Raw genomic sequence first — 27,395 nt, forward strand, 5'->3', positions numbered from 1 at the left:
ATCCAGACGGGAAAAGGTGGCAATCTGATCTGTATTGGTTGAGTGAGCTCTTCAAGCTGCAGAAGGGCTTCATCACACAAGGGGTTAAACTGACCTCCTAATGAAGAGGCTTTTGCCAGGTGTTGCCTTTTCACTGCTGCTCTATATAAAAGATCCAGGGGTCCCCTTTGTTTGTGGCTTAAGTATTGTTTGCAGTTTGTTTAGGGGAGATTTATCATACATTTATCAGTAACAGTGGGCTTTTTCTTCCGCTATGGCTGTGTTCCTTGATGTTTGGACTGTGGTTATAAGTTTTATTTTGCTGCTTTCAGGTAAGGGCTAATTCTTTTTAACAATGAGACATCAGTGCGTCTGCTTGTAGACCTTGTGGAAGAGGAAGGGCCTTAGCTCAGGGCTAGCTGCATGGCAGAAGCTCCTCAGTTCAGTCCCTGGTATCACCAGGAAGCGCTGGGAAAGAACCCCACCCCCTTGCTTGGAACCCAGGAGAGCTGCTGCCAGCCAGACCAATGCTCTGACTCAACAAAACACGGATGCCTTTGTTCCCAAGAACTTGCAGCAGCCCCACCACTTGGCAGATCCTGGGACCCAGGATGCTGCTGCTGCTCCTCGGTTGAACCACTTACTCACTGGGTGGGTGGGGTCTGCTGCCCTGGAAAGTAGCGTGCTTTGGCCTCACTTGGCCAGGGGCTCTCTCTGTGGTATGACTCTTAAACCTTTTGGTGGCCATATGTTTTAAGCCTATCCTGGGGGCTGTCTGGGTTAGGTAGCATGTTCAGCTAGGCTGCTTTCACACTCCCTGCCTTCTATCTGCACAATGCTTTGCTTAAGGATGACTGTTGCAAAAATAGAGAAATGTAGGTACTTGAAGCAGCAAAAAGTATGATATACCGTAAAATGCTCAGTAATTCAGTGTGTTATTTGCTAGTTTGCCACCCTGTGGTGAAGCCTAGTATTTATCTTCTTGACAAATCAAACTGAACAGCAAAGGTTCTTTTTTGGTCACTGGTGGCAGAAGAGTGATTAGTAGGGATACCAGGTTAAATTTACATTATGTTTATTGTGCTATTCAGTGCTGGCTGTGGTGCAGATCTAAAACTGGTTTTAAAATGGTCACAGCTTCCCCTTAAGAACCGACTCCCATTAACAGGGCTTGTTAGAAGCCCTTCCTGTCTTCAGAAGCCCTGAGAGTAGCCATAAATCTGTAATGCCTTGGTCACTTTCACACTATATGCTCAGAGCACATTTATACCACTTCAAACAGTAATGGTTTCCACCCGCCCTAAAGAATCCTGGGAACTGTAGTTTGCTAAGAGTGCTTAGAGCTATTAGGGCACAGTTCCCAGCACACATAGCAAACTATAGTTCCCAGGATTCTTTGAGGTGGGAATCTATGTACTGTAAATGTATGGTGGGGATGTGAGTAAAGCATCAACATGACCTAGGCTGTTATGCATCCTGAAACAGCAGTAGGAGGCATAGCTCAGAGGCAGAGCACCTGATTTGTATTCAGAAGGCCACAGGTTGAATTGAATGGTTCAGGTAACAGGTGATGATGGGTGAGACTCTGGAAAGTCAGTGTGTAGAAGTTGGTAAACTAAATGAATAAGAAGCCTGACCTAGTGTAAAGCAATTTCCAATATTTATTGAATTTATATCCCACTTTTTACTTCAAAGAGACCATGGTTCTCCCTCTCAGTTAATCCTCACTACAACCCTTTGAGGTATGTTGAGCTGAGAGGCTGTGACTGGCCCACCTAGTGAGTTTCATGGCTGAGTGGGGATTTGAACCCAGGCCTTCCAGGTCCTGGCCTTTCCACCATGTTGGCTTCCTATGTGGCTAGCCTCCTCTTGGGTCCTTCCAGCAAGGTGTGGATGTTGATGCAATGGGTGTGCCTCTCTCTAGCGCTGCCCGTACATGGCCGGGGAGACACCTTCTACATTGAGCATGCCCAAGGGAGTGACTGGGATGAGGCCAGGGATCCCCCTGATGACATCCTTGACATTAACCAAGGTAAGTACTTCAGCTGACTCTGAAGAGCACTTGCCCCCCCCAGCCTATAAATGATGAAACTACTTGCTTACTGTAGTAGCAGGCACTTTAATATGCTGATTTATACATTTCCCCCCCCATTGCCCTGGTTCAGTCTGCTGTTTTTGTAAGTTGCAAGGTTTGGGTCACTTTCATGAGTAAATTGACCCAAAACTAATAGTCACTGTCATGTTTCCTACTATTCTGCCTTGTGTTTCTTTATTTTGCCTTGTGTTTCTTTTAATGAACTGCCCCTTAAGCAGAGGCTGCCCTGCCTAAAGGGGGGTTCATGACCCTGCTATATGCAGGGGTGCACTGAAACCACTCACTCAACCCTGGCCACTGGGAGCCTTATTTGGCCACACTTTGGGCTTGATATTGCCAGGCATGCATTCAAGGATAGCTGCCAGTCTTGAGGGCTGGCACAGCCAGTGACTGGGTGGAACTGCAGCACTAGGGTGTGCTGGATTTTTTCAGCTTTCAAATTCCAAAAATTCTACTCAAGTGCAGATCCCTGCTACATCCAGCACAGATGGTTATTGGGACACTGTGTGCAACTTTTGTTCTCTTGCAGTGGATCCCATTCTAGAGCTATGGTTACATCCACACCACACATTTGAAGCCCATGCCCCCCCCCCCCCAATCTGGGAACTGTAATTTGTTAGTTCTGTAAGAAGCAAACTTTAGTTCCTGGGGTGCTTTTTGGGGAAGCCATGCTCTTCAAACATATGGTGTGGGTGTCATCTATCAAATGCAGTGTTCACCATCTGATGCTGCCAAAATCAACCCAGAGATGGGAAAATGTGTATGAGAAACCTGAATTTTGTTAGAAAATGTTGCATCCAAAATGTGAGTGACCAGAGTGGCAGGTCTGAAGTTAAAAACTGCAGCAATTTGCTTTCAGCTCTAGTCTGTCGTATTAGGCTACTTGATCAGGTAATGGCTTCCGCCAGGTACTGAGCCCATTTTTCTCTTCCCAGAGCTGATTTTTCCAGGGGCGCCAGAAAGCAGTTTTCTGATCGAGGGGGATATCGTCAAAGCGGTAAGTAATGATAGCAGAACTGGTACAAGAGACAGACTCTTTCCTAAGATGACTTAGTGGAAGATCTGAGTGTGGCCAGGCATAGCCAGGATTTATTTTAGGGGCAGGCTTTATGTTGGGGGGGGGGTTCAGAACCGAGTTATCTGCAACACAGTTGGTCGGTTAAGTATTTTTATATATTTACTTGATTTACCCATGGGCCTCTACATCAGGAGTGGCTGCATGGTGCCCTTCAGATTACAGTTCACATCAGCGCCAGCCAGCAATCACAGTGATCAGGGGGTGATAAGAACTGCAGCTCATAAACATCTGAAGAACACTGCTTTTGCTATCCTTGCTCTTTGCATCCTGTTGCATCCCATTGAATCTGGGTAACACAAGCAGCTTGCTTGCTTGCTTACCAAACTACCCGTATGGTATGATTGCCATATGTCCAGAATTTCCCAGACATTTGGTTGTCAGAAAATATGTTTGGACGGAAAATATGTTTGGACGGAAATGGCTGAAATCTGTATGTAAGTGTAGATTTTGGTGAATTTCCTTAAAAATATATTCCTTAAAAACCTCCTTTTTTACTCTCTCAACAACTTTTGTGCCCAGATTTTTACCTATTAAAATATGGCAACCCTACTGTGTGGAGGGCACAAGGAGAAGGGGGCGACAGAGGACGAGATGGTTGGATAGTGTTTTCGAGGTTACCAGCATGAGTTTGACCAAACTGCGGGAAGTAGTGGAGGACAGAGGTGCCTGGCGTGCTCTGGTCCATGGGGTCACGAAGAGTCGGACACGACTAAACGACTAAACAACAATAACAACTGTGTGGGAGAGGAGGATGACTGATAGTTTGCATGAATTCATCTGCTGCAGTCCTGAGAAAAATTCTGAAGCTGCTACGTATTTGCACTGCTGGGAAGCCCATTCTCACCAGCCCAGGGGATTCTGTTAGCTTTGTGCCCCTAGAAGACTGGTGCCTAAAGCAACCCTTTTGCATTTCTATCCTGCCTGTTTTCTGTGCAGCTCAGAGAACCATGCGTGAGGCTTCCAGGTGCTCTGCCCAGCCTGATTTGCTTCAGCAACTTGGCACTGTGTTGGCAGCCTTTGGCCCACAATTTGGTATTGCCTGCTGGGTTGCTTCTGTAAACTAAAAGAGTAAAAGAACAAGCATGGCATAAAAACTGCTGTCCAGAGACCGATGAGGTCACTGCAATCCTTGGTGTGACCTCAGGAGTGTCCCTAGCAGGAGAACTTGGCATTCTGTTGATAGCAAAATGGTTTGTGCAGGGGCTGCTGCAGCTCAGTGGGCAGACAAGCTGAAGGTCCCAGGTTCATTCCCTGGAGAAGCTCTTCCTTGGAACTCTGGAGAGCTGCTGCCAGCCAGTGCTGGCAATGGTCTGGCACATTATAATGCAGCTTCTGATGTGAAAGTGGTGCTGATTCTCTCCCATATAGAGTCCTTTCAGGCTGTTCCCATCTGCCAACCCAAGATGGCCAAAGAAGAGAGGGATTGTCCAAATTCCCTATGTAATCTCCTACAAATATGGTAAGTGACAAGCTTTGGAACCTCTTCCAGTAGGAACAGGGCATAGATGTTATGAATAACTTAGGTTCTTTTATCTGTTTATCTGTTTAGCATAAATGAGCTTCAGTGCACTCCAGGAAGAACACAAGTAAGCAGTCAGACAACCAATATATTGGAATTTCTACATAACATTTCTTTATTGATTAACATAACACATAACAAGACAAGGGAACATGCACGCAGTCACTCATGCAAACACACAAGCAAACATACTCCCACCTCTTTCCTGGAAGTGATCAAGTTCCAGTAAGAGTCCTGGGTAATCAGACAGTGAGGCCCCAGCTGCGTCTGACACACAGACTCATCTGAAAAGTCTCAGTCTTACGTAGTTTTTTTGGTGTTCATCTGAATCTTAGCATTTCTCACTGCCTTTGGCATTTTCTTGGCAGTCCTCTTTCCTTAGCATGTTCTTGGCATGTCACAACTCTCATTGTTTGTACCTGGTCTTTCTTCTGTAACTTTTGGCACAGTACAATACTCATTGTTTGTAACCAGCATTGCTTGGTCTTTACGCGTCCTTGCAGGTACAGTACTTTAGCCAGAACATGAACAGTCCATTAGCTCTTCGATCAACATAGTTCACCAATTGTTCATTAACAGCATCCATTTTGTGTGGCGTTCTTCAGCCATCTTGCGGCCCGTTCAAACATGGCATTTGTTACATAGAGATAAGGTAGAAACCTGATTCAGGGCTTGCCCATACTTTACCTCTTGCCCTGCTCTTTCCAGGCACAGTTCCACGCTTTAAAGCTCTCTGTTTGAGAAACCCCTTTCTTTTGCCCCAGAGCTTTAAGCCCTGTGAAAACCTCTTTAAAGCTGAATTGGAGCAAACAGCAGTTTGGTTTTCTGCAGATTGCCATTTGCTCCGATTGAGTGCTAAAGAGTGGGGGTTTTCATGGGGAAAGCTCTGGAGCAAAAGGGGGGGGGGGGATTTGGACATGGAGCTATAAAGCATGGACCAGGGAAATGTAAGTGTGGATAAGCCCACACTTTGCATTTATAGGCAAATTTTGCTCATTATCACTTTCCAAAATACACAAGCGGATGGCCATCCCTCAAAATTAGCACTTCTGACTGTTCAGTGCAGTTTTGTAGGCTGGTAATACCTGCAAAAATGTGTACACAAGGTGGGTGTCCATAAAAACATGCGCTTGTAAAACTAACATACAGAAAGACATTAAGTTGGGCAAAAGTGCATACAAAGATGTGCCTTTTGGGATAAATTAGCAGTGAAATGCTGATGAAATTTCATAAGCAGTTTTTAAGTCATAAACTGATGTGGAGAATTGAACTTGGGATTGGGACAGTGAAAGAATAAAGATAAATGGATGGATTCGCCTAGCCTTGCTGCTGAGGGAGAGGTGATGGAGACTGGAAGGAGTCCAGTTGAGGAGCAAGTGGATCCAACTTCCACCTTTCTGGCAAAACAGCCTTCTCTCCCCAAACAAACAAGTGCTCTCCAGGTGTTTTGTACTACAGTTCTCACCAGCCTCAACCAGACATAGCCCACAACATCTGGAGAGCACTGGGCATGGACAATGCCAGGGGGACAGAAGGGCAACCACCCCTCCCTGATTGCTGGACTCCTGCCATTAACATTTACTGTTATTTTTATTTCAGAGCTCTTAACAGCTTGTCCATCTAGAAATATACTTTGCCCCTTCTGTGCCTCACTCCATTTTTTTCCTGGGGCTGCTACTGGTTTTGGGTTGGGAGGGCTGTGGTAGACCAAGTTTTGAATGACCAAGGTGCTGAATCTGCGCTATGCATCCAAAGCCCTAGGAACTGTGGTATTTTAAAGGTGATGAGAGGTGTCAGGAGACCCCTATTTCCTTCACAGAGCTGCAGTTCCCAGGGTTCCCTGGGAAAAAGAGAATGGTTGTTAGAACTATAGTTCTCATGGTAGATCATTATGGGGATTCTGCTTCCAACACAGCCATCGTGGCTACTAGCCATCGTTAGCCTTATACTCCATCAACTTGTCAAATTATCTTTTAAAATTATCTCAGTTGGTGGCCATCATGACATCCTGTGGGAACAGATTTCACGACTTAACTCTGTGACTCTTCGCCGCCACTACTGGCTCCAGGAAATCCTCGTTGGTTCTCACTGGAATGAGAGCAATCTACCAGGATAGCGTTGACTCCCCTGGATGACTGTGATTGCGGGGCAGGGACAAGGGAAGGAGCTGAGGGTGTGTTGATGTGTGCAACAGGAGGGGACAGGCCTACTTAAATGTCTTGCATTTGATAAGCTGAACTTGCTGAGTGCTCTTATTCTGAGGAAAAGGATTCTGCTCTGAGCATTCTGACACTACTCTTGCCTGTATTCTTATTGTTCCTGCCAGACGAATCCAGCGTGAAGATACTCAAGGGAGCATTTGAAGACTTTTCAAAGTTCACATGCATCAAGTTTGTCCCTTATTCCAACCAGAGAGATTTCATTGCTATTGCCCCGCTCTCTGGGTTAGTAGTTACTTACAAGATTTTTCTTACTGGGGAGTAATGAGGTGGTTGCCTAGTGGATGACCCACCACCTGCAAAAGCTAGATTCTCTTCCTTCCAGTGCCTCTGCCTCCTCCAGTTTTGTTCTGCAGCTCAACTTCCTGGCCTAATATGCAGATAATCATGCCGGCTGGACGATGGAAGCTGTAGTCCCAGATCATTTGGAGAGCACCAGTCAAAATTTTGGGATGGGCCATGTGCTGAAAAGGATCTTGGAAATGTTGACTTTTGAATAGTTGCAGTTATGCTAGACATGCGATGACATTCTTCAATAGTAGCCAACTGTGGGTGGTATATGGGAGCTGCTTTTAACAACATGTAATACACTTCTGTAGAAAGACAAATGTCTTGATTTTAACCAGCTGGTAGAATTTCCCCTTGAACAGATGAGGAACAATCAAATTTTGAAGTCCCGGTTTCAAATCCAAAACTTCATTTGGGGGTACATGTCAAAAGTTAGCAAGTTTGAGTGTTGGCTTATAAAGTTTTCTGTACTTCATATGTATGGACCTAATTTGTGGATTCGAAGTTGGTTATTTGCTGGACGTTGCATTTATAAAATATTCTGATGCAGTTCATGGTTCAAAGCAGTTTGTTTTGAGCTTTTAGGAATGCATATTTAAATACAGAATTGGGAGAGAATTGATTAGTGGGTGAACACAGACCATCACCCACAAATCCTCATGATAATGATCAGGGATGAAGGAGCTGATCTGGCGTGACTGGTGGACATAGCTGGGTGAAGCACACTTGTTTGGACCAGCTGCTACCACCCAGAACCCGCATACAAAAGAGGCGGGATGGCTATAATACTACAACCCTAGAATCCTTATTTATTTTATAAAATAGAACCTAATTTAGCAGTTGTAACGCTGTTAACATGCATACAATGCTACTGAGTACAAGACATTGTCTACTAGGAATATTTTTTCAGTGGTGGCACCATGGTTGTAGAATTTCCTCTCCAGCGACATCCAAAAGGCCTACTGCATTGATGGGTTTGAAGATTACTTCACAATGTTACTAGAACATTGTGCTTTTTGTGGCTCTTGGAGTTTGCTGAAGGGTTGTTACCATTTTAGTATATTGCTTTTGCTTTTTATTGCTAGACCTTTCTGTAGATTTCCAATGCAGATTTTATGTACTGTTGTGTTCCCTTGTTTTTTCTACCACAAAACGGCTATCTACAGTGGTACCTCGCAAGACGAAATTAATTCGTTCCGCGAGTTTTTTCTTCTTGCGAGTTTTTCGTCTTGCGAAGCACGGTTTCCCATAGGAATGCATTGAAAATCAATCAATGCGTTCTTATGGAAACCGCCTTCAGACCAGGTCCGGGGACAGTCTGTCCCCCGACCTCTTCTGGGGGGGGGGGATAAGGGCTTTTCTTCCCACCGCCAGCCTTCAGAAGGCTGTTCTGAAGGCTGGCGGTGGGAAGAAAAGCCCTTCTCCCCACCTCCCGCCCCGCAAGCTCCGGGGACAGGAGGGCTTTGCTGCCGACCGCCAGCATTTTAAAAGCCCCCGGGACAGCGGAGACTTCTCCGCTGTCCCGGGGCAATTTTAAAATGCTGGCGGGCGGCAGCGAAGTCTCCACTGTCCCGGGGGCTTTTAAAATGCTGGGGGTCGGCAGCAAAAGCTTCGCTGCCGCCCGCCAGCATTTTAAGATCGCCCCGGGACAGCGGAGAAGTCTCCGCTGTCCCGGGAAGGCAGGCGGGGGGGGGGGAGCAAAGACTTTGGCCCCCCGCCGGCCTTCAGAAGAGGTCCAGGACCTCTTCTGAAGGCCGGCGGTGGGCGAAAGTCTTTGCTCCCGACCGCCAGCATTTTAAAAGAGGTCCCCGGAGATTTCCCTATGGGCTTTCTTCTTGCGAAGCAAGCCCATAGGGAAATTCGTCTGGCGAAGCACCTCGAAAAACGGAAAACTCTTTCTTCTTGCGAGTTTTCCGTCTTGCGAGGCATTCGTCTTGCGAGGTACCACTGTATATTTAAATAGGCAGGCTGGTACCCTATGAGCATTGGCTCCTTAGGCATGGGATTGGTTGTTTGGTTGCAGTACAACTTCTTAACGCATCTCTTTCTCTCTCTCTCCAGCTGCTTCTCCAGTGTTGGACGCATTGGTGGGATGCAGGTGGTTTCCTTGGCGCCCGCTTGCCTCCGCAAGGGGAAGGGGGTGGCACTGCATGAGCTCATGCATGTCGTGGGCTTCTGGCATGAGCACTCCAGAGCAGACCGGGACAAGTACATCAGCATCTCCTGGGATGAAATATTGACTGGTAATGGTTGCTTTGGCTTTTCTAGCTGGCTCTGTGCAGTGGCACAGTGTGGCGCCAGGTGTATTCTTTTGAGGGGACATGACCGAGCACCCCCACAACAGGCTGCCTCATTAGACCCTGGCTCCAGCATGTGAGGGAGGGAATACCCCCTGCCTGAAACCTGGAGAGCTGCTGCCAGGCTGTGTTTGGGGACCTTGTGCTCAATGACCAAATGCAGCGCTCTGGCCTCTCTGCTGAGCTGCTAGGACTAGGGGTGGGATGGGGGGGAATTAAACCCAATTCGCTTTTAATGCCAAATCTATCAAATTCACTTGGGACTTCCTCCCCTGTAGTGGGACCAGGGACTCTGAATGCTTGTTCTTCACTGCTGCTGAGACCTTCCTGCTTGTAGACCTAATCCCCTTCTTGGATTCACAGGCTTTGAAATAAACTTCATGAAGTCTTGGAATACCAACATGCTGGTGGATTATGACTACGCCTCTGTAATGCACTATGGCAGGTAAGCAAACCTACAAGAAGGCTCCTAGGTATTATAAAGAAAATATTGGGGACATGTGAAGCACCCTGTGCTGCCTCTTGTTGGCAGTGGAGCGGGGCCAGGGCAGGTATGTCCACATTGCCAAAGGGGTGTTGCATGTTCTGGGTGACTGTCTGCAAAAGCAGGTGCATTTCTAGTAAGGGCAGAATTTTCCAACCTGTTTGGAGCCTGCCATTCGTGCTCCTTGTTCTTACGTGCATATTCTTTGGTAAGCCTTCGGACATGTCTGAGTCACTGTGTCTGAAGAACGTGACCTACACTGGCTATCTGATGGGACGGCTGGTGATAGGGACCCTTGTGGTGGGACCATGACTTGGGAGCAAGAGTGCATTGTTTGCATGAAGAATCCTGACTATGGGCGATTTCCAGTTTGGAGGCAGTAGTGCTTCTGAATACCAGTCACTGGCTGCCACCGACAGGATGTGTTCTTGGACGCCAGCAGGCTCTTCTTCGGTTTTTACATTCCAGTTCCAAGGGTTGAGTAGCAGGTAAGACCCTTCTGTACCTGAGACTCTGGGCTGCTGCTGCCGGTCAGAGTGGGCGGTACTAAGCTTGATGGAGCTAGATATAAAGCACCTTGCTATGTTAAGGAGAGGGACGCGGGTGGCGCTGTGGGTAAAAGCCTCAGCGCCTAGGGCTTGCCGATCGAAAGGTCGGCGGTTCGAATCCCCGCGGCGGGGTGCGCTCCCGTTGCTCGGTCCCAGCGCCTGCCAACCTAGCAGTTCGAAAGCACCCCCGGGTGCAAGTAGATAAATAGGGACCGCTTACTGGTGGGAAGGTAAACGGCGTTTCCGTGTGCTGCGCTGGCTCGCCAGATGCAGCTTTGTCACGCTGGCCACGTGACCCGGAAGTGTCTGCGGACAGCGCTGGCCCCCGGCCTCTTGAGTGAGATGGGCGCACAACCCCAGAGTCTGTCAAGACTGGCCCGTACGGGCAGGGGTACCTTTACCTTACCTTTATGTTAAGGAGAACCAGATAAATCCACTTGTGTATGTACAAGAGTGGCTCACACTGCTTTATCTTGTTCTTTGCCTCCACTAGGAATGCCTTCAGCATGTCTGGCTCACCCACCATAACACCACTCTCCAGTTCCCTGACCCTTCTTGGACAAAGGTGGAACCTGAGCAATTCAGATGTTGCCAGAGTCAACAAGCTTTATAAATGTTCTCAGGCTGCAGCACAGCCAGGTAAGAGAATGAAGACTCAACAAAGCTTAGTTTCCCAAATCCTATATTTTGAACGCATATGCGTTCGTGCAATTGAGTTTTCCATGTGTTGGCCATTTGCTTTGATTTAGTAGTAAAATGCGGGTTTTCCCAGGGGAGGCACTGGGACAAAAATAATAAAAAACCCCAGACACAGAGCTTTAAAAGAAGTCTGAATGAACCCTCAGTTTCTTGGTTTCTCTACCCCACACAGCTAAGGTTTTTCCTCACCTTAAATATCAACAGAGTCGCAGGTTGGCTCTTGAGTGTCCCCAGCTGCAGCCAGCTATGATTCTCGAAAAGTGTCTGGCATGATAAACATAATTGTGTTCATGTACACATCTCTTTTGATGCACACAACTTAACAATGGGTGAAGCAGTGCTGTGCTAAATTTCTTATGCCTTTTAAAAAGCCATTCTCCCTCAGTTAATGAGAGAAGGAACTGCATTTGCACGTTATCAAAAGGGAGAATAGTTTGGTGAAATTCTCATGGGCGGGGTGCAGGGGTTGTGTTGCACTTGCCTTACTTCTGAGTTTAGCCAAAGGGTGTAGTGGGAGTGTCCTTTCTTTCATTCTCCAAATCTGCTCACCAGAGATCTGTACTCTGCAGCCTTCCTGGGTGCCTGTGAGATAATGCCTCCTATGTAGCTTTTCCAGATCAGGAGGTTTGAGCAGCCAGGAAGGCTGCAGATTGCTGAAAAAAGGTTTATGGGAAGAAAAACATTATCCAGAACAATTTCCTGCCAGAATTCTATAGTGGCTTGAGAATGAGGGAGAATACGGTAATTGAGGGTTGTATCCAACTAAGTTTCACTGAAATTAATGGAGCTGAGTTAGTCATGTCTATGCTGTGTACATGCTATACCTTGAAAGCATTTTCTTTCCCTCAAATTATTCTGGGCACTGTAGTTTAAGGGTTGCTGGGAATTGTAAACTCTACTGTGCCCAGAATTCTTTGAGGGAAAGAATGTGCTTTGAGTATAAGTTGCATACACAACCAATGACTTCAGTGGGTCTGCTTTGACTAATGTTGGCTACAGCACAGAAGCATCTTTCAAAGGGGAAGAAAACTTTCCAGAAATTGGGAAGATTTTGACATGGAACATGTGACATGACACAGGAACATGCGGCCGGGAACATGTATGATAAATGACAGAAGTTCTAATTGCTTTGTTTTCAGAGGCATCTACGAAGGGAGTCATCAAAGAGAATGTAATGGACTTCATTCCAAGTGAGCCTAAGACCCATACAACGCAAAACAAACCCAAATTATCTACTGCCTGGAATCTCAGTTCTATAGCATCGTCCAGTGAAATGCCACATCCTGCCAGAGAGCCCCTGGGGACCATCACACCATCAAGCAAGGTTGCTGGTGAAAACATTAGTACCACAGAATCCCAGACAAGGGAGGTTTGGTCACCTGGGACAAAGAAGCAAATGCAAAGGACAGTGTCTCAACATACCCTTGGTAAAGCAGAAGGGAGTGAAAAATCACTAGTGGTTACAGAAGAGATGCTGCATCAAACTGTATCTGGAGAAATGGCAGTGAGTGGTGTTGCCCAGAAGACTTCTGAACCGCAAACTCTGCAGAATCCCACCAGTAGTGCAAGGGAGTTGAGAAGCCAGCCTCCAAGCTATGAGGAGGTCTACATACCAAGTGACCAAAGCCCCATAGAAGTAACGACAAGCAGTGCTCCGGAGGTGGAGCTTTCGCTTTCCTTTCTGACCAAAAGTCCAGATGCCTTTCCAATGAAAACGGTCCAGGGATCTGCCACAAGACTTGGTAAGAAAGCTCTGGACTGGACACCTTCTAGAACAAGAGCCATGCACATAGAGCATAGGACAGAACTGCCTACTGCTATGGCGAGAGGAGAACTATCTACTGCTATGGAGATTAGAAGCTCCCCATTAATGAGAAGCAGTGAGGCCGAGGATAGACATGGTTCCCCAAGCCCAGCTGAGGACCGCCCTTTCTCTGCAATGGAAAACCAAACTGGGAAACAGCTGGCTGAGCTATTTCTTCAGACCATAAGCATCTTTAGAAATGAAACAGGTAGCACTGCTTCTACAGCCCCCATAGTCCAGGCTGAAGCAGGGTCTTCATACACAACAGCCTTTCCAAGAGCCTCCAGGAACTTGATCACAGCCTCTGGTGTGGTGGGACTGGAAGAAACCAAACAAAGTGAAGTGGAAAGCCTGGGAAGCTTTGACACAATTGAGAGCCAGAGTGAGATTATGAAAAAGGAAACGGAAAGCTTCCACACCAAGGAAGGGAGCAGGCCAACCGACGTGCTATCTTCTAGCGGCAAAGAACAGTATACAAGACATAGATTGGAACCTGACATGTTTGCTACCCAGGGGCTTCCCTCTCTTGGAAGTTCAGAGGCTCAGGAAAGCCACCTTAGCCAGGTAACTGCTGGAGCCCCATCCCCTTGGGCTTCTGTCATAGGCCCTCTTGCCGTTTCCAAGCTAAATGTAGCAACTTACTCAAAGAGCAACCAGACCCAAGTGGAACAGTTTGATCGGTCAGCTGCTCAGCTGGCCAGGAAGGGCTACAGAAAAGAGGCACTTACAACACGCATACCACCAGGGCCTCTCTTAGTGCAAGTTACTGAACCTGAGCTGGAGGCTGAGGAGCAGACCCTTGTCCATGCAGAAGTGCCAAGCCAAACTCCCACTTTACAGGATTGGGCTTCACTGGCAATGGAAACCAACCAGGCTATACATCCTACAGAGGGAACATTTCCTCTTCCTCTGTCCCACACCCCTAGACCCGCTGAAACAAGACACAAAACTTCATGGTTGCAACAACCAAGCAACACCAAAGTCTATGGCCCTAGTGCCCACGTTCCAGGATGGGGCCCCTTTGCAGATCTACACGGGGAAGAATTTGAACACACTTTAGAAACAGCATCCATTACAACAATGTGGCCATCTACAGCACAAGAATTCAGGGTGAGCCATGAAAAAGAAGTTAGAACTGGACTCTCCAAAGAAGCCAAGACTCATTGGAAAGCATCTTTGCTTTCCCCTGAGCCACTTGGGGAACAGATGCCCACCCAACCTAAATACCGGGTGGCAGGTACTCCATGGCAGCGTTCTTCTACCCCCTCAGTAACAACTGGCCTCCCTGGTGTGGTGCAGATCAGGAATCCTAATGGGCCAGGAGCAGCAGCACCCCAAAGACCATGCAATGGGGAATTGGCAGACTCTTTACCTGGAACGGAATATGGACTAACATCCACACGCGTGTTGCCCAAAGTGGAAACTACAAGCATAGGACATTCAGGATCAGAAAAGAGAGATCATAGCCCTACCTCCAAAGGGGACTCTCTGCCAGTGAGAAGAACAAGTCCTCCTCCTAAAGACCACACTTCATCAGCAATGGTGAGTCAACTGATGCAGACAAGGACCCCAGACAGGACTGTGGCAAGTGATGAAGGATCTGTTACTGCTGGCTCTTTCAATTTATCCACCATCTTGCTTTCCAGCAAACCAGCTTTAAAGGGACCCCAAAGCTCTTCTCCTTTGAGGAGAACAGAACCCGTGATGAAGACTGAGAGCCCACCTACACAATTCTCGGAAACAAAACCTTCCTCTAAGCTTAAAGAAACCCTTGCAGAAGGGGAAATGACTGAACCAGCAAATGCCACAGAAGAGATGTCCCTCCATGTGATGAACTTGGCAGCAACTCCTACTTGGAAAGCCACAGCTGGCAGAAATGGGGCACAGTCTCCCTCATTAGATATGGAACCAACAGGATTGCCCCAAGTTGCTGCTGAAGGGACGGCTCTGCTCCCGACTATTGGCTCGCTAAAGTCTCCCAAACACATAAACTTAAGAGGACAGCCTACCAGTAGCCAGCCCAGGAAAGAAACCATGACATCTATGGCAAAGATTCTTGCAGTGGACATGGTGTCAGCATCATCAGCATCCAGTACCAGTCCTCTAGATACATGGGGAAACCAGGAAACCTTACTGACAGGTGCAAAAGAGGCTACAAGGAGATCTTCCAAGAAAAGTGGAGAAACTGCTTTAGAGATCTATGCCAGCACACTAGCTCCTGAATCGCACAAGACAGCTACAATAGGAGTTTCTACCCTGGGATCCCATGAGGAGCATACTGTAGCAACTAAAATCACACAATTCCAGCCTGAACATGGAACCCGAAGACCAGAGGTGGGGTATGAACACAGTAGGTTTCCTTTAAGCAACGGGACTCTTGTAGGAATGGGAAATGGAGAGCTACAGGCTCCCTCTACAAAATTTCCCAGAGACTCCTCCAAGACCCAAATTGTAGTGAATCTGGAGGAAATGTCTGGAAACCATACAGAGAAAATGAAGTCCAAGGAAAATGGGGTGTCCCCTATAGACAACCCTAACTTCTCCCACCGTGTTGGCAAGAGGTCTTTAGCAGAGATAATGGCAACTCCAGCATCTCTGAGTGTTGCTCTGCCAGAGGAAATTGATCATGAATTTATAGGCCACATAGATGAGGCTTCCCCAGTTGAAAATGTGGCAGACATAAGGGAGGCAGCAGAACCATTGCCATTTGGAATGTCCAGGTTGTCCACTCTTCTCCAAGGGCTGCGTTCTGCTCTGAAAAAGGCAGGAAATAACCAAGTGGGGCCCCCAGGAACTGTGAAAGCTCCACAGGCTCTGACCACTTTTTGTCCCTTTGAGAGGAACTTGTGTGGCTGGGAGCAAAGCAAGGAGGATGACCTGGACTGGGTGCTTGAAGAGGGGCACGAGCAGCTCGTTAGGACCGGGGGAGGTGGAAGTCCCCCTGGAATGCCTTGCACAACCTCAGGTGGTAAGTGACTCCTGCGCTCTCATTCAGCTCCTGCTCCACTTTGGGGTGTGCTGCAGGGTCTTCTGAGTGGTGGGCGTTCAGGACAGACAAAAAGAAATGCTTAAGGGATTCACTGTAGCAAGATTGCGGTAGTGACCACCAATTTGGGCAGATTTAAAAACGGATTGGACAAATCCACGGAGGATAAGACCATTACTGACTACCGGCCATAGAAGGGCTATACTTTACCTGCGCTCTCAGTAAGTCTCTGGGTCCCAATCGCTAGGAGAACTCAAGTGGGAGAGTGCTTTTCACACAAGTGGGACTGAGTGCTGGACTATATGCACCTTTTGGTCAGATCCAGCAGGACTCTTGCATCAGGAGAACTGGCTGGTGGAGTTTCCATATCTTTCACTTGAGCTATCTTGGTGATTGCCAAACTCTGGCCCTCTGCAAGGGCTATGACAGGGGTAGGCAACCTAAGGCCCATGGTCCTTTAAGCGGCCCACAAGCCGCTCCCAAACTGAGCTGCCTGCTCGGCGAGTCCCCACACATTGCGTTAAACCAGCACGGCACGGGGACTCACTTCCATGGTGCTGGAAATGGCTGCCATGCACACACGAGATCCAGCCCACAGAGGGATCTCTGCTGGAGTGAACTGGCCCAGGCGAGGTAAACCTTTCTGACCCCTGGGCTATGACAAACACAATGGGGGTTCCCCACTGCACCTGCCTCTGGTATCCTCTCTGGAGGGTCAGGAGCCCCAGAACAGCATGTGGAGGGAGGATAGGAGAGGTTAGTAATAATAATAGTAATAATAATAATAATAATAATAATAATAATAATAATATTACTGGACTCAGAGCGGCTAACATCAAATGTATAACACATTAACATAAAACCAGGCAATCAATCCTAAAATCAGATCAGGATCAGAATAAAATCCAATCAAATGGCAACCCGCAGATTAGGGTTGGGGACCTTAAATGCTCACCAGGCCCAACTGTTTGTGCTGAACTTAGATGGGCCTGTGAGAGAAATTCTATATGGCAAGTGGAAATCTGCTGATGAAGCAACTGGAAGTGTGTGGTGTTGAGTTCCTCCTTCTGCTGTGAGAAGCAGTTACTTCATTTTGCTTCATGGCAGTGACCTCTGCTTTGGGGAACATTTTAATGATTGATGTCTCATTCTTCCTCCCATCCAGAGAGCCAGTGTGGTGTAGTGGTTAAGAGTGGTAGTCTCGTAATCTGGGGAACCGGGTTCGCGTCTCCGCTCCTCCACATGCAGCTGCTGGGTGACCTTGGGCTAGTCACACTTCTTTGAAGTCTCTCAGCCCCACTCACCTCACAGAGTGTTTGTTGTGGGGGAGGAAGGGAAAGGAGAATGTTAGCCGCTTTGAGACTCCTTAAAGGGAGTGAAAGGCGGGATATCAAATCCAAACTCCTCCTCCTCCTCCTTCATCCCATTTACAGGTTGTCTTTGGGGTGGGGTGGCTTTCCAACATCAGCTCCAGATTATGTGAAGGGTCGTGATGGTCCAAATTATACCTGTGTCATCTCTTCACCAGGTGGCTACCTTTCCCTGATGCCTTTGGCCCACAATTCTAGTCAAAAGGCTGTTCTGGTCAGCCCTGTTGTGCAGGGCATCAGGTGCCTCAAATTCTGGTACAGCCCAGGGGACCTTCTCATGAGTAAGTGGCTTCTGTATAAAAGGGAGTGTGTGTGGATGAGAGTGGCAGTAGGCGTCTGGCTTGTCTGTGTGCAACAGTTCTGGACTGCCAGCTGAGACCCTAATTCCCAGTTTCCCAAAACTGGGTGACCCAAAGTTCTCTAAGGCCCTAGTGCTTATGAGGGCTTTTATGTTTGGAATAAATGAAACACAAGCACCTTAGTCTGTAGGTAACCTGTTGTTGGCATCTATCTGTCTCAACGGAGTGTGCCTCAGGGATAAAGTAAAACTGCTGCGTTACCAGCACCAAAGTGACCTCCCTGGGGCACAATCCTAGGCGGTGTGTATGGAGGTCCTGGGCTACCCAGACAACAAGGCCCCCATCTCAGCCTCACTGATGTGGTCCAAAGGAAAGCGGAGAAGTACGTTTGGCACCAGCTTGGCTGCAGGAGGTGCTGGAAGGAAGCATACAGCCATTCAACCATCTTAGGGACTCCATTCTGGATTGGTGTCGGGTTTGCTCCTGAGCCTTTTCTTCTTCCAAAGATGTCCCACAAGGCAGCAGAAGTTTAGGATCAGAGTTGCCCTTCTCTTAGATGGGCTGTAGGTAGGCCACCTACAGCAAAAGAAAAAGGTATGTTTTGCATATTTGCCTTCAACCTCACCTTATAGTTCCTGTGGTTGAGGGGATCCTGTCTGGAAGCCTGAGTTAGAGCCATAACACAATGGGTTGTTTCCTTCGTAACAACCATCTTTTTAGAAAACAACATTGCTCCCTGTATTTTTAAGTGAGGTGCCTACATAAGAAGCTGCCTTACGGGGAGTGAGATCATTGGTTGCTCTTTCTTAAAACTGTATACAGTGGTACCTTCGTTCCCAAACGGCTTGGCTCCCAAACAAATTGGCTCCCGAACGCTGCAAACCCAGAAGTGTTCAAGTTTGTGAACGTTTTTCAGAAACCAAACGTCTGATGCAGCTTTCGTGGCTTCTGATTGAGTGCAGGAAGCTACTGCAGCCAATCGGAAGCTGCACCTTGTTTTTCAAATGGTTTCGGGAGTCGAACGGACTCCTGGAATGGATTAAGTTCAAGAACTAAGGTACCACTGTATAAAGACTGGCAGTGACTCTCCAAGGTTTCTGAAGGGGAACATTCCCAGACCTACCTGGAGGTGCCATTGGGGGCAAACTTTGGGTCTTTTGCATAATTATCCACTTACAGTGGTACCTTGGGTTACAGATGCTTCAGGTTACAGACTCCGCTAACGCAGAAATAGTACCTCGGGTTAAGAACTTTGCTTCAGGATGAGAACAGAAATCGCACAGCAGCGGCATGGTGGCAGCGGCAGGTCCCATTAGCTAAAGTGGTACAGTGGTGCCCCGCAAAACGAACGCCTCGCAAGACTGAAAACCCGCTAGACGAAAGGGTTTTCCATTTTGGAGGCGCTTCGCAAAATGAATTTCCCTATGGGCTTGCTTCGCAAGACGAAAAAGTCTTGCGAGTTCCTTCGGGTTTTTTCCCCTCCCCCCCCTTTTCCTAAGCTGCTAAGCCGCTTATCAGCTGATCCACTGATAAGCCGCTTAACAGCTGATTGCTAAAAGCCGCTAAACCGCTAATAGCGCTAATCCGCTAAACTGTCAATGGGCTTGCTTCGCAAGACAAAAAAACCGCTATACGAAGAGCCTCGCGGAACGAATTAATTTTGTCTTGCGAGGCACCACTGTACCTCAGGTTAAGAACAGTTTCAGTTTAAGAACAGACCTCCAGAACCAATTAAGTTCTTAACCCAAGGTACCACTGTACTCTCCTACCTTCCCCGCCCCCCGTGAGTGTGTGCAGTTTCCCATTTGACAATCATGTTAGATTCCCCACTCCTAGTGTGCATTTTATCCAAAACTGGAAAAAGACATTTATAGCTTAGTGTTGAGCATTTGTGCCAAATCTCTGTGTGTTGAACTTTTAAAAATACTATTTGGTGGCGGTTTATCATTCAGCATGACGCCTGTTTCTGAGTGGCCTTCTCTTTGCAGGTGAAATCAACGTCTACATAATGCTCCGGAATTCCTCTGAATGGCACAAAGTGTGGTCTGTGAGGGGGAATCAAGGCATTGGCTGGCATCTGGTGGCTGTAGCCATTTCCAAGACTTGTGAGCTACAGGTAAGTATTTATGGTCTGCCTTCAAGACACAACTGGTTGGAATAGCTTAAGAAGACCCTTTATGGAAAGTGCATCTCTGGTAATGGCAGAGTCGATGTGAGCCAACAGGATGGTGGTCGCTAAGAAAACAAAAAGGTCCCAGAGTCCATAAATTCTAGACTTCAGCTGGTTAAGAAAAGTGGAAAATATGTACTGGGATACAAACTAACTCTGAAAATGATCTCGCAGGACAGCCAGCTCTGTCCAGCTGTCCAGCTCTAAGGAAATCAGAGAATACTATGCTAAGTTTGTGAAAACTGGTGTGCCCCACTGTAACAATACTGATTTGGGTACAACTTGTTGAAAGTTAAAAGTAAAGAATGCTTTAGCTGAGATTCCTGCTTTGCAGGGGGTTGGACTAGATGATACTTGGGTCCCTTCCAACGCTAAGATTCTATCATTCTATGACCCCTGGACAGTTAAGTCCAGTCAAACTTGACCATGGAGTGTAGTGCTCAACTCTACTTTCAGGCCAGTGTTTGTCTGCAGACAGCTTTCTGGGTCATGTGGCCAGCATGGCTAAACTGCTTCTGGTGCAACAGGACACCGTGACGAGTGCCAGAGCACATGGAAACACTGTTTACCTCCCCGCCACAGCAGTTCCTATTTACTTGCTCTGGTATGCTTTTGAACTACTAGGTTGGCAGGAGTTGAGACAGAGCAATGGGAGCTCACCCCATCACGTGGACTCAAACTGACAACCTTGTGATCGGCAAGCCCAAGAGGCTTTGTGGTTTAGACTACAGCGCCCTTGTGGAAAGTACTACAGAGTGTATACACTCACCATCATTGACCCAGGTGATTCTGACTTCCTTAGAAGCATGCAAGAGCAAACCAGTGAGAAGCAGACATCGCTGAACTTTAAATTTTGTGTAATAATACTGGCTACAAATAAAAATAAATAAAACAAACAAACAAAAAACCAACAACCTGCCAACCTAGCAGTTCCAAAGCACGTCAAAGTGCAAGTAGATAAATAGGTACCGCTCTGGCGGGAAGGTAAACGGCGTTTCCATGCGCTGCTCTGGTTCGCTAGAAGCGGCTTAGTCTTGCTGGCCACATGACCTGGAAGCTGTACGCCGGCTCCCTCGGCCAATAAAGCGAGAACTGGGAACATCTCCTGCTGAAGCTGCATTTTATTGCATGGTAACTGTACAAGACCTTCTGCAACAGAGCACCTTCCGGTGGCATCACACTCCTGGAGTGCTGTGAGCCCTGAATGAGATGAGAGGCTGCTACTGATAGCGAGGGCAACTTTCCTCCAAAGACAAAAAGCAGGGTTGTTGTTTTTTGGTGGGGGGTGTCTTTTCTGCTGTTGTGTCAGGGCAAGGGTCTCAAACCCTGGGGAGTGAGAGATGGTGCTGCAGAACTCTACGCTTAAGACGCACACGTTGCTGCATGCTGTTTGGCTCTTAATTCTAGGACTTTGAAAAGGTGCAGGCAGCTGAGCTTCAGGTGGCTGAATGAAACTGCAGACTCTGCTCTCTCTGCAGGTGGTGCTGGAAGGTGTCACCGGCCCCAAAGGAAGGCATGGTGCTGGGATTGATGATCTGCTTCTCTGCAGGAAGCCGTGTGGCCAATGTTACAGCAATATGACACGTTCCTTGTGCAACAAGTGAACAAAATAAACCTAAGTATTCGCCAATGTTGTGTTGAACACCGTTTATTAAAATCAATTCGAGATCAAGATACAATGGAAAAAAATACAGAGCACATAATAAAAATAAGTGAAATCTGACAATCATGCCATATTGCATCACAGCACCATGGGAGTGACAAAGCATTTACAGGCAACTTAATCAAATCTCTAAGTAAATAAATATGTCTGTACCAGAGGCCTAAAACCCATAAGGGTTGGCATCAATCAAATCTGTGTATTCCACAGTCAGAGTGCCACTATAGAGAGTGCCTCTTCCTCCATATCGCACCATCGGCCACTGTGGGCATCTCACTTGGTTGCAAATATGGGGTGGTGTATAGGAGAGGAGACAATCTAGAAAATACCTAAGTGCTACATATAGGACATCTCCACAGTGGCAGAACACTGATACAAAGTGAATATGGGGTGGAGAAAAGAATTTTGATTCACTTGGCATTTAAAGGCAACTCTATTGAATGAACATTTTTGAAGCCATATGCATACCAAAACACAGCTGTCCTTCAAAAGTCACACTTGGAGTCTGCTGGGGAGAATGCTCTGTTACCACCTGTAGCTCTTCACAAAGGTGGCATCAAGCCATGATCTGCAGAGAAAGGAGCAAGTTACCAGCTGGTGATTATTTGCTGCTGCCGCTACATCCCTTTCCCACTTTACCAGAAACATTAGACTTGTTGTGTGTGCAGTTTGGGGCTCTCAGAGGAGTACACTGGAGCTGTGTCAGAAGTGATGCTTATATTGGGAGCTGGATGGAGTTACTGGTCGGTTTGTTTGCCCTGGTTTTGCTGCCTTGCCCCTCCTTGGCAACCATTCTCCTCAGCGTAGCAATGCCTGGATGAGCGTGGAAGTTGGAACAGCACAGAGTGAGGTCCATGTGACACAGAGGCCATTCTCTTGAGATCAACATTTCTGTGTAGCCTCAGCAAATGTGTGTGCAGCACCTTCCAAGCAGAGTTAGAGGGAGCTTTGTAGGCAATAGAAGCTGGTCCATGTGGGTAGATAGCCCCCCTGTGCCCTCAGCCAGATTTGACCTGCTTGCCTTTTCACCTACAACTAGGCCAGGGGGCAGCACTGGTTGTGAGCTTCCTCTTCTTCCTCTGTCTCAGTGTAGCACCTTGTGGAACTCAGCAGGAAGGAAAGGGGTGGGTGGCAAAAGTAGGAGGAGTTGGCTCTGGCGCCACCTGCTGCTGGGCTCCCTGCCGTCTGCCCTAACAGTCCCAATAGGCACCAGCCACCACTGCTTGCTGGCCATGTAGTAATAGTAAATTTATCACCTTTTAATGAGGGTGAAAGAGGAGAGCGCAAAATATGGTCTGAAGCTCAACATCAAAAAAACGAAGATCATGGCCACTGGTCCCATCACCTCCTGGCAAATAGAAGGGGAAGAAATGGAGGCAGTGAGAGATTTTACTTTCTTGGGCTCCACGATCACTGCAGATGGTGACAGCAGCCACAAAATTAAAAGACGCCTGCTTCTTGGGAGAAGGGCAATGACAGGCCTAGACAGCATCTTGAGAAGTAGAGACGTCACCTTGCCAACAAAGGTCCGTATAGTTAAAGCCATGGTTTTCCCAGTAGTGATGTATGGAAGTGAGAGCTGGACCATAAAGAAGGCTGATCGCCGAAGAATTGATGCTTTTGAATTATGGTGCTGGAGAAGACTCTTGAGAGTCCCATGGACTGCAAGAAGATCAAACGCATCCATTCTTAAGGAAATCAGCCCTGAGTGCTCACTGGAAGGACAGATCGTGAAGCTGAGGTTCCAGTACTTTGGCCACCTCATGAGAAGAGAAGACTCCCTGGAGAAGACACTGATGCTGGGAAAGATGGAGGGCACAAGGAGAAGGGGGCGACAGAGGACGAGATGGTTGGATAGTGTTTTCGAGGTTACCAGCATGAGTTTGACAAAACTGCGGGAGGTAGTGGAGGACAGAGGTGCCTGGCGTGCTCTGGTCCATGGGGTCACGAAGAGTCGGACACGACTAAACGACTAAACAACAACAACAACTTTGCCAGCAGGTCCCAGGATGGGTTACAACCATTTAAAATTGAAAACCGCCCCACTGCCTGAACAGTGCAAGAGATCCAGAGCAGCTCCAACAGATGGCTGTCCAGTGTGAGTCCAGCTGAAACCTGGGACAGGGCCCTAGTAGCAGCCCACTGGAGCTTTCCTGCAGTTTGCTGAGGAGCCGCTCATGAACAGTGTTCTTTGAGTACAATTTTGCAACCAACTGTGAGTCTGCCGAGCAGTATTGCTCCCCTGCCAATGTGTGGGCCCACTCACACATCCATTTGTCCTGTGGTTTCTTGTCAGGGGTCCAAGAGGCTGGGTGTTTTGTCCTATCGCTTTCCACAGGAAAACCAGCAGTTTACTGCTGAATCAGAAGAAATGTCAAACGGCAGTGTGGCTGGGTTTGGGGTGGGGAGAGGGTGTCCGTGCTGTTTAAAGGATGGTAAAGAGCCATGAGCCTGGAGAGCGAGCTTTGGAGGAGGGGCCCAACAACAGTTAGCATGTAACAGCAGATAGGTTCACTGAGTCACTGTTCCCCACTGATGAGATTTAAATTATAGTAATTATTTCTAAATTTGCATCTAAGCATAGCAAATGCAACTTCTATGCAAATCTGTCCTCGTTCATCCTCTCTTTAGGTGATGCGTAAGTGGACACTTCAATGATGGTGGGCATATATGAATATTGTGGGACACGGGTGGCACTGTGGGTAAAAGCCTCAGCGCCTAGGGCTTGCTGATCGAAAGGTCGGCGGTTCGAATCCCCGCGGCGGGGTGCGCTCCCGCTGCTCGGTCCCAGCGCCTGCCAACCTAGCAGTTCGAAAGCCCCCCCGGGTGCAAGTAGATAAATAGGGACCGCTTACCAGCGGGAAGGTAAATGGCGTTCCGTGTGTGCTGCGCTGGCTCGCCAGATGCAGCTTCATCACGCTGGCCACGTGACCCGGAAGTGTCTCCGGACAGTGCTGGCCCCCGGCCTCTTGAGTGAGATGGGCGCACAACCCCAGAGTCTGGCAAGACTGGCCCGTACGGGCAGGGGTACCTTCACCTTCACCTTTATATATGAATATTATTTTAATGTTTGCCACATTTAGCTGCCTGAGGCAAAGGACAAGATGGTACCAACCCCCCAATTCTATGTAAAGGATCCAGCTGGACCAGCAGTTGAATTCCACTACCAACATTGGTATCGGGATAACATCTTCCATCATACCTGAGAGCAAACAGGTTTAGGGGGCCCTGGGGAAATGATTGGGAGGCTTCTGGTGCTGCTCTTGCATTTGCTGCCCGAGGCAGCTGACTCCCTCTGCCTAATGGTAGGACCACATCTGGGTGCTATCCTTACAATAATGTTAGGACGTGAGAGAGCGATTGGCTCCAAAAGTTGTTCATTGATCATCAAAGTACATGCATGATGTACTTTGGCACTCATTCCGGCTAGTGAACTCCTCAGCCAGCAGAGGGCGCTCCTGGGCCATTCTTCCCAGCCCATCTCCACATAAACTTTTCTTTTAAAAACAAGTTATATCTGATATTTTACCACAGTCATAGGCCACATAGATTTGTGATGAGGATCTCCTGGGTTGCTTTTTTCCATTTTAAATATGTTGGGACCCAGACTGGAGGGATGGAGGCATTGTCAGGGTTGGCTCACTGTCTTCTTCATCATCTCTTTTGAAGCTGTTCTTTGCTCCTTGAGGGTGAAATATAAGCAGAGTTTTAACTTGAAAAATGCACACCAAAGAACAAGGGATTCCTATTACGCCACAGGGCAGGGCCCAATACAGTTCTAGTATTTAACCTGACCTGAGAGTAAGTCCCATTGAACTGGGGGGGGGGGGCTGGGGGCTGGCTTACCTCTGAGTAGACATGCGTAGGATTGCAGTGTTATCTCCATGGGGCAAAGGAGAGGCTTACCTCTCCCAGTTCCATGAATAGAAACCAACTGGCCTGGCAGTGCCCCCACTTACCCCCTCCCAGCCCCGCTGTAGATTGCCCACAACAGAGCTCTCTGCAGGGGCTGGACTCCTGCCTAGAGGATGGCATTGCCATTTTGCGTACTGGGAGAGTAGTGTTGTCGTCTCTCGCTGACTAGATTGGATAGGCCAACCTTCCCCAACCTGATGCTCTGGACTACAGCTCCCATCATCTCCAGTTAGCATGGCCAATAGCCAAAGGTATTGGCAGCCGTAGGCCAAAGCACCTGGACAAATTAGGAATTGCTCTTCTCGTCTGCTTCTCTCCATGTTATTTCCTCAGGATTGTGGGAGGTAGCAGTCAAACACAGAGGTGTCTTACCTATAGAGGCTAGTGGTGCGGGGCGCCAGGGTGCCAAGTTCTGGAGGGCGCCAGGGAAGAGGTGGAGGCTGGACGCGCACCTCCCGGCATCAGCTCTCCGCCCTCTCTCGCCTCCGCCATGCCGCGCTGAAGCATCGCCATGCCCGGAGCCTCCGTCTGCCGTGGCCACTGTGGCACGAAGCGGCCAGCTGAGCCGGGAGGTAGGAACCTCTTCCCCACTGCAGGAGCCACCCTCCAGCCGCTGTCCGCCTCCTCCAGCCCCGCTGGCAGCGCCACCCTCCCTAAAAAACCTCTGGGAAGTGGGGTGGAGGGAGCTTTGCACCAGGGCGCCGGGTATGCTTAAGACGGCCCTGGTCTGTAGGAGTGCAAATATCCAGAGTGTGGGGTCAGGTGGGAATTATAAAAGGCATCAAGCCATTGTGTCCACGATGAATGCATTGTGTTGACTGGGTTTGATACATTGACAATCATTTCTGACCAAATCCCACAACCCTCTGCACCTCTGGCCATTTCCTCTACTGCCCATTTCTCTTGCTTGACAAGTCACGTACACAGCCCAGTTGCTTTGCCAGGCAGGCATCCTGGGCCATAAAGATAGTGGTCAATCTTCTTTGATGTAGCTTTTCTGATATGTTAATCTTAGGATGTTAATCTTAGGGCCAGGAAACAGATCTCACATAAGGTGATAATGATCGCTGTCCTCCTGGCCATCCTTCTTATCATGTGTATTGATTGTTTATGACCTCAGGGGTTGCTGAATGCACTCCTTTGTGGTTTTCATTCAATTACCCAAAAGTATGCATGCCTAACTAGTGTTTGTAGTTTAACTTTGTTTTTTGTTTTTTTATAAATTTTTTATTAAAGTTTCAAAAGTTTTTTATAACAACAAAAACAAAACAATACAATACAAATGACAAACAAAAAGTATAAAAAACAAGTATAATTTTAACCCTTATTTTCTTATAACTTACTTCCCCGACTTCCTCTTACCTCCCCTTTCTGTATTCCAATTTCTAAATTACTCTTCAGCAAATCCTTCCCTTATTTTTTACTTAATTTTAACCTTTCTTTTTCTTTTTAACTTATCCATTACCGCTTATAACCACATATTTTCTAATCCAGCGTCATTCTAACATTCATTAATTTTGCAGTATTTCTTTAAATAGTCCTTAAATTTTTCCCAATCTTCTTCCGCTGTTTCTCTTCCCTGGTTTCGGATTCTGCTCGTCATCTCTGCTAGTCCCATGTAGTCTATCACCTTCATCTGCCATTCTTCCAAGGTGGGTAGATCTTGTGTCTTCCAGTACTTTGCAATGAATATTCTTGCTGCTGTTGTAGCATACATAAAAAATGTTCTGTCCTTCTTTGGCACCACTTGGCCGACAATACCCAAGAGAAAGGCCTCTGGTTTCTTCAGGAAGGTATATTTAAATACCTTTTTCAATTCATTATAAATCATTTCCCAGAATGCCTTAATCTTTGGGCACGTCCACCAGAGGTGAAAGAATGTACCTTCATTTTCTTTGCATTTCCAAAATTTATTATCAGGCATAGTGTTTGTAGTTTAGCTTTGTCCCCACTGGGGTTTGTTGAAATGCTCAGAAGAAATCTGA

At 47.6% G+C, this 27,395-nt stretch overlaps 1 protein-coding gene, 1 long non-coding RNA gene and 1 pseudogene across 2 annotated transcripts; 2 read left to right on the forward strand and 1 right to left on the reverse strand.

Annotated features, from left to right (window-relative positions):
* Window positions 1-253: 253 nt before the first annotated feature.
* On the forward strand, window positions 254-19,826 carry ASTL (astacin like metalloendopeptidase). Its single transcript, XM_077930948.1, has 11 exons — window positions 254-311; window positions 1,904-2,011; window positions 3,010-3,071; window positions 4,521-4,611; window positions 6,998-7,115; window positions 9,240-9,421; window positions 9,839-9,920; window positions 11,001-11,146; window positions 12,346-15,978; window positions 17,525-17,647; window positions 19,654-19,826. The coding sequence occupies exons 1-11, from the start codon at window positions 254-256 to the stop codon at window positions 19,824-19,826; spliced, it is 4,776 nt and encodes a 1,591-aa protein (XP_077787074.1).
* A 64-nt stretch (window positions 19,827-19,890) lies between these two features.
* Window positions 19,891-21,439, forward strand: LOC144328296 (large ribosomal subunit protein eL30-like; annotated as a pseudogene).
* A 28-nt stretch (window positions 21,440-21,467) lies between these two features.
* Window positions 21,468-26,170, reverse strand: LOC114602631 (uncharacterized). The gene is made up of 2 exons (XR_013393818.1): window positions 25,025-26,170; window positions 21,468-22,063 (listed from the first exon to the last, which is right to left on the reverse strand). It is a non-coding gene; the product is annotated as an uncharacterized LOC114602631 (long non-coding RNA).
* Window positions 26,171-27,395: the final 1,225 nt, after the last annotated feature.

The sequence above is a fragment of the Podarcis muralis genome, chromosome 7 (genome assembly GCF_964188315.1).
Source record: "Podarcis muralis chromosome 7, rPodMur119.hap1.1, whole genome shotgun sequence".
Lineage (NCBI taxonomy): Eukaryota > Metazoa > Chordata > Lepidosauria > Squamata > Lacertidae > Podarcis > Podarcis muralis.

What these genes read in the sequence shown, in the direction of transcription:
- ASTL (XM_077930948.1), top strand. Translation starts at nt 254, where the DNA reads ATGGCTGTGTTCCTTGATGTTTGGACTGTGGTTATAAGTTTTATTTTG. An exon ending in TCAGGCTGCAGCACAGCCAG is followed by an intron (nt 11,147 to 12,345) that starts GTAAGAGAATGA and finishes CTTTGTTTTCAG; the next exon opens with AGGCATCTACGAAGGGAGTC. An exon ending in CCCAGGGGACCTTCTCATGA is followed by an intron (nt 17,648 to 19,653) that starts GTAAGTGGCTTC and finishes TTCTCTTTGCAG; the next exon opens with GTGAAATCAACGTCTACATA.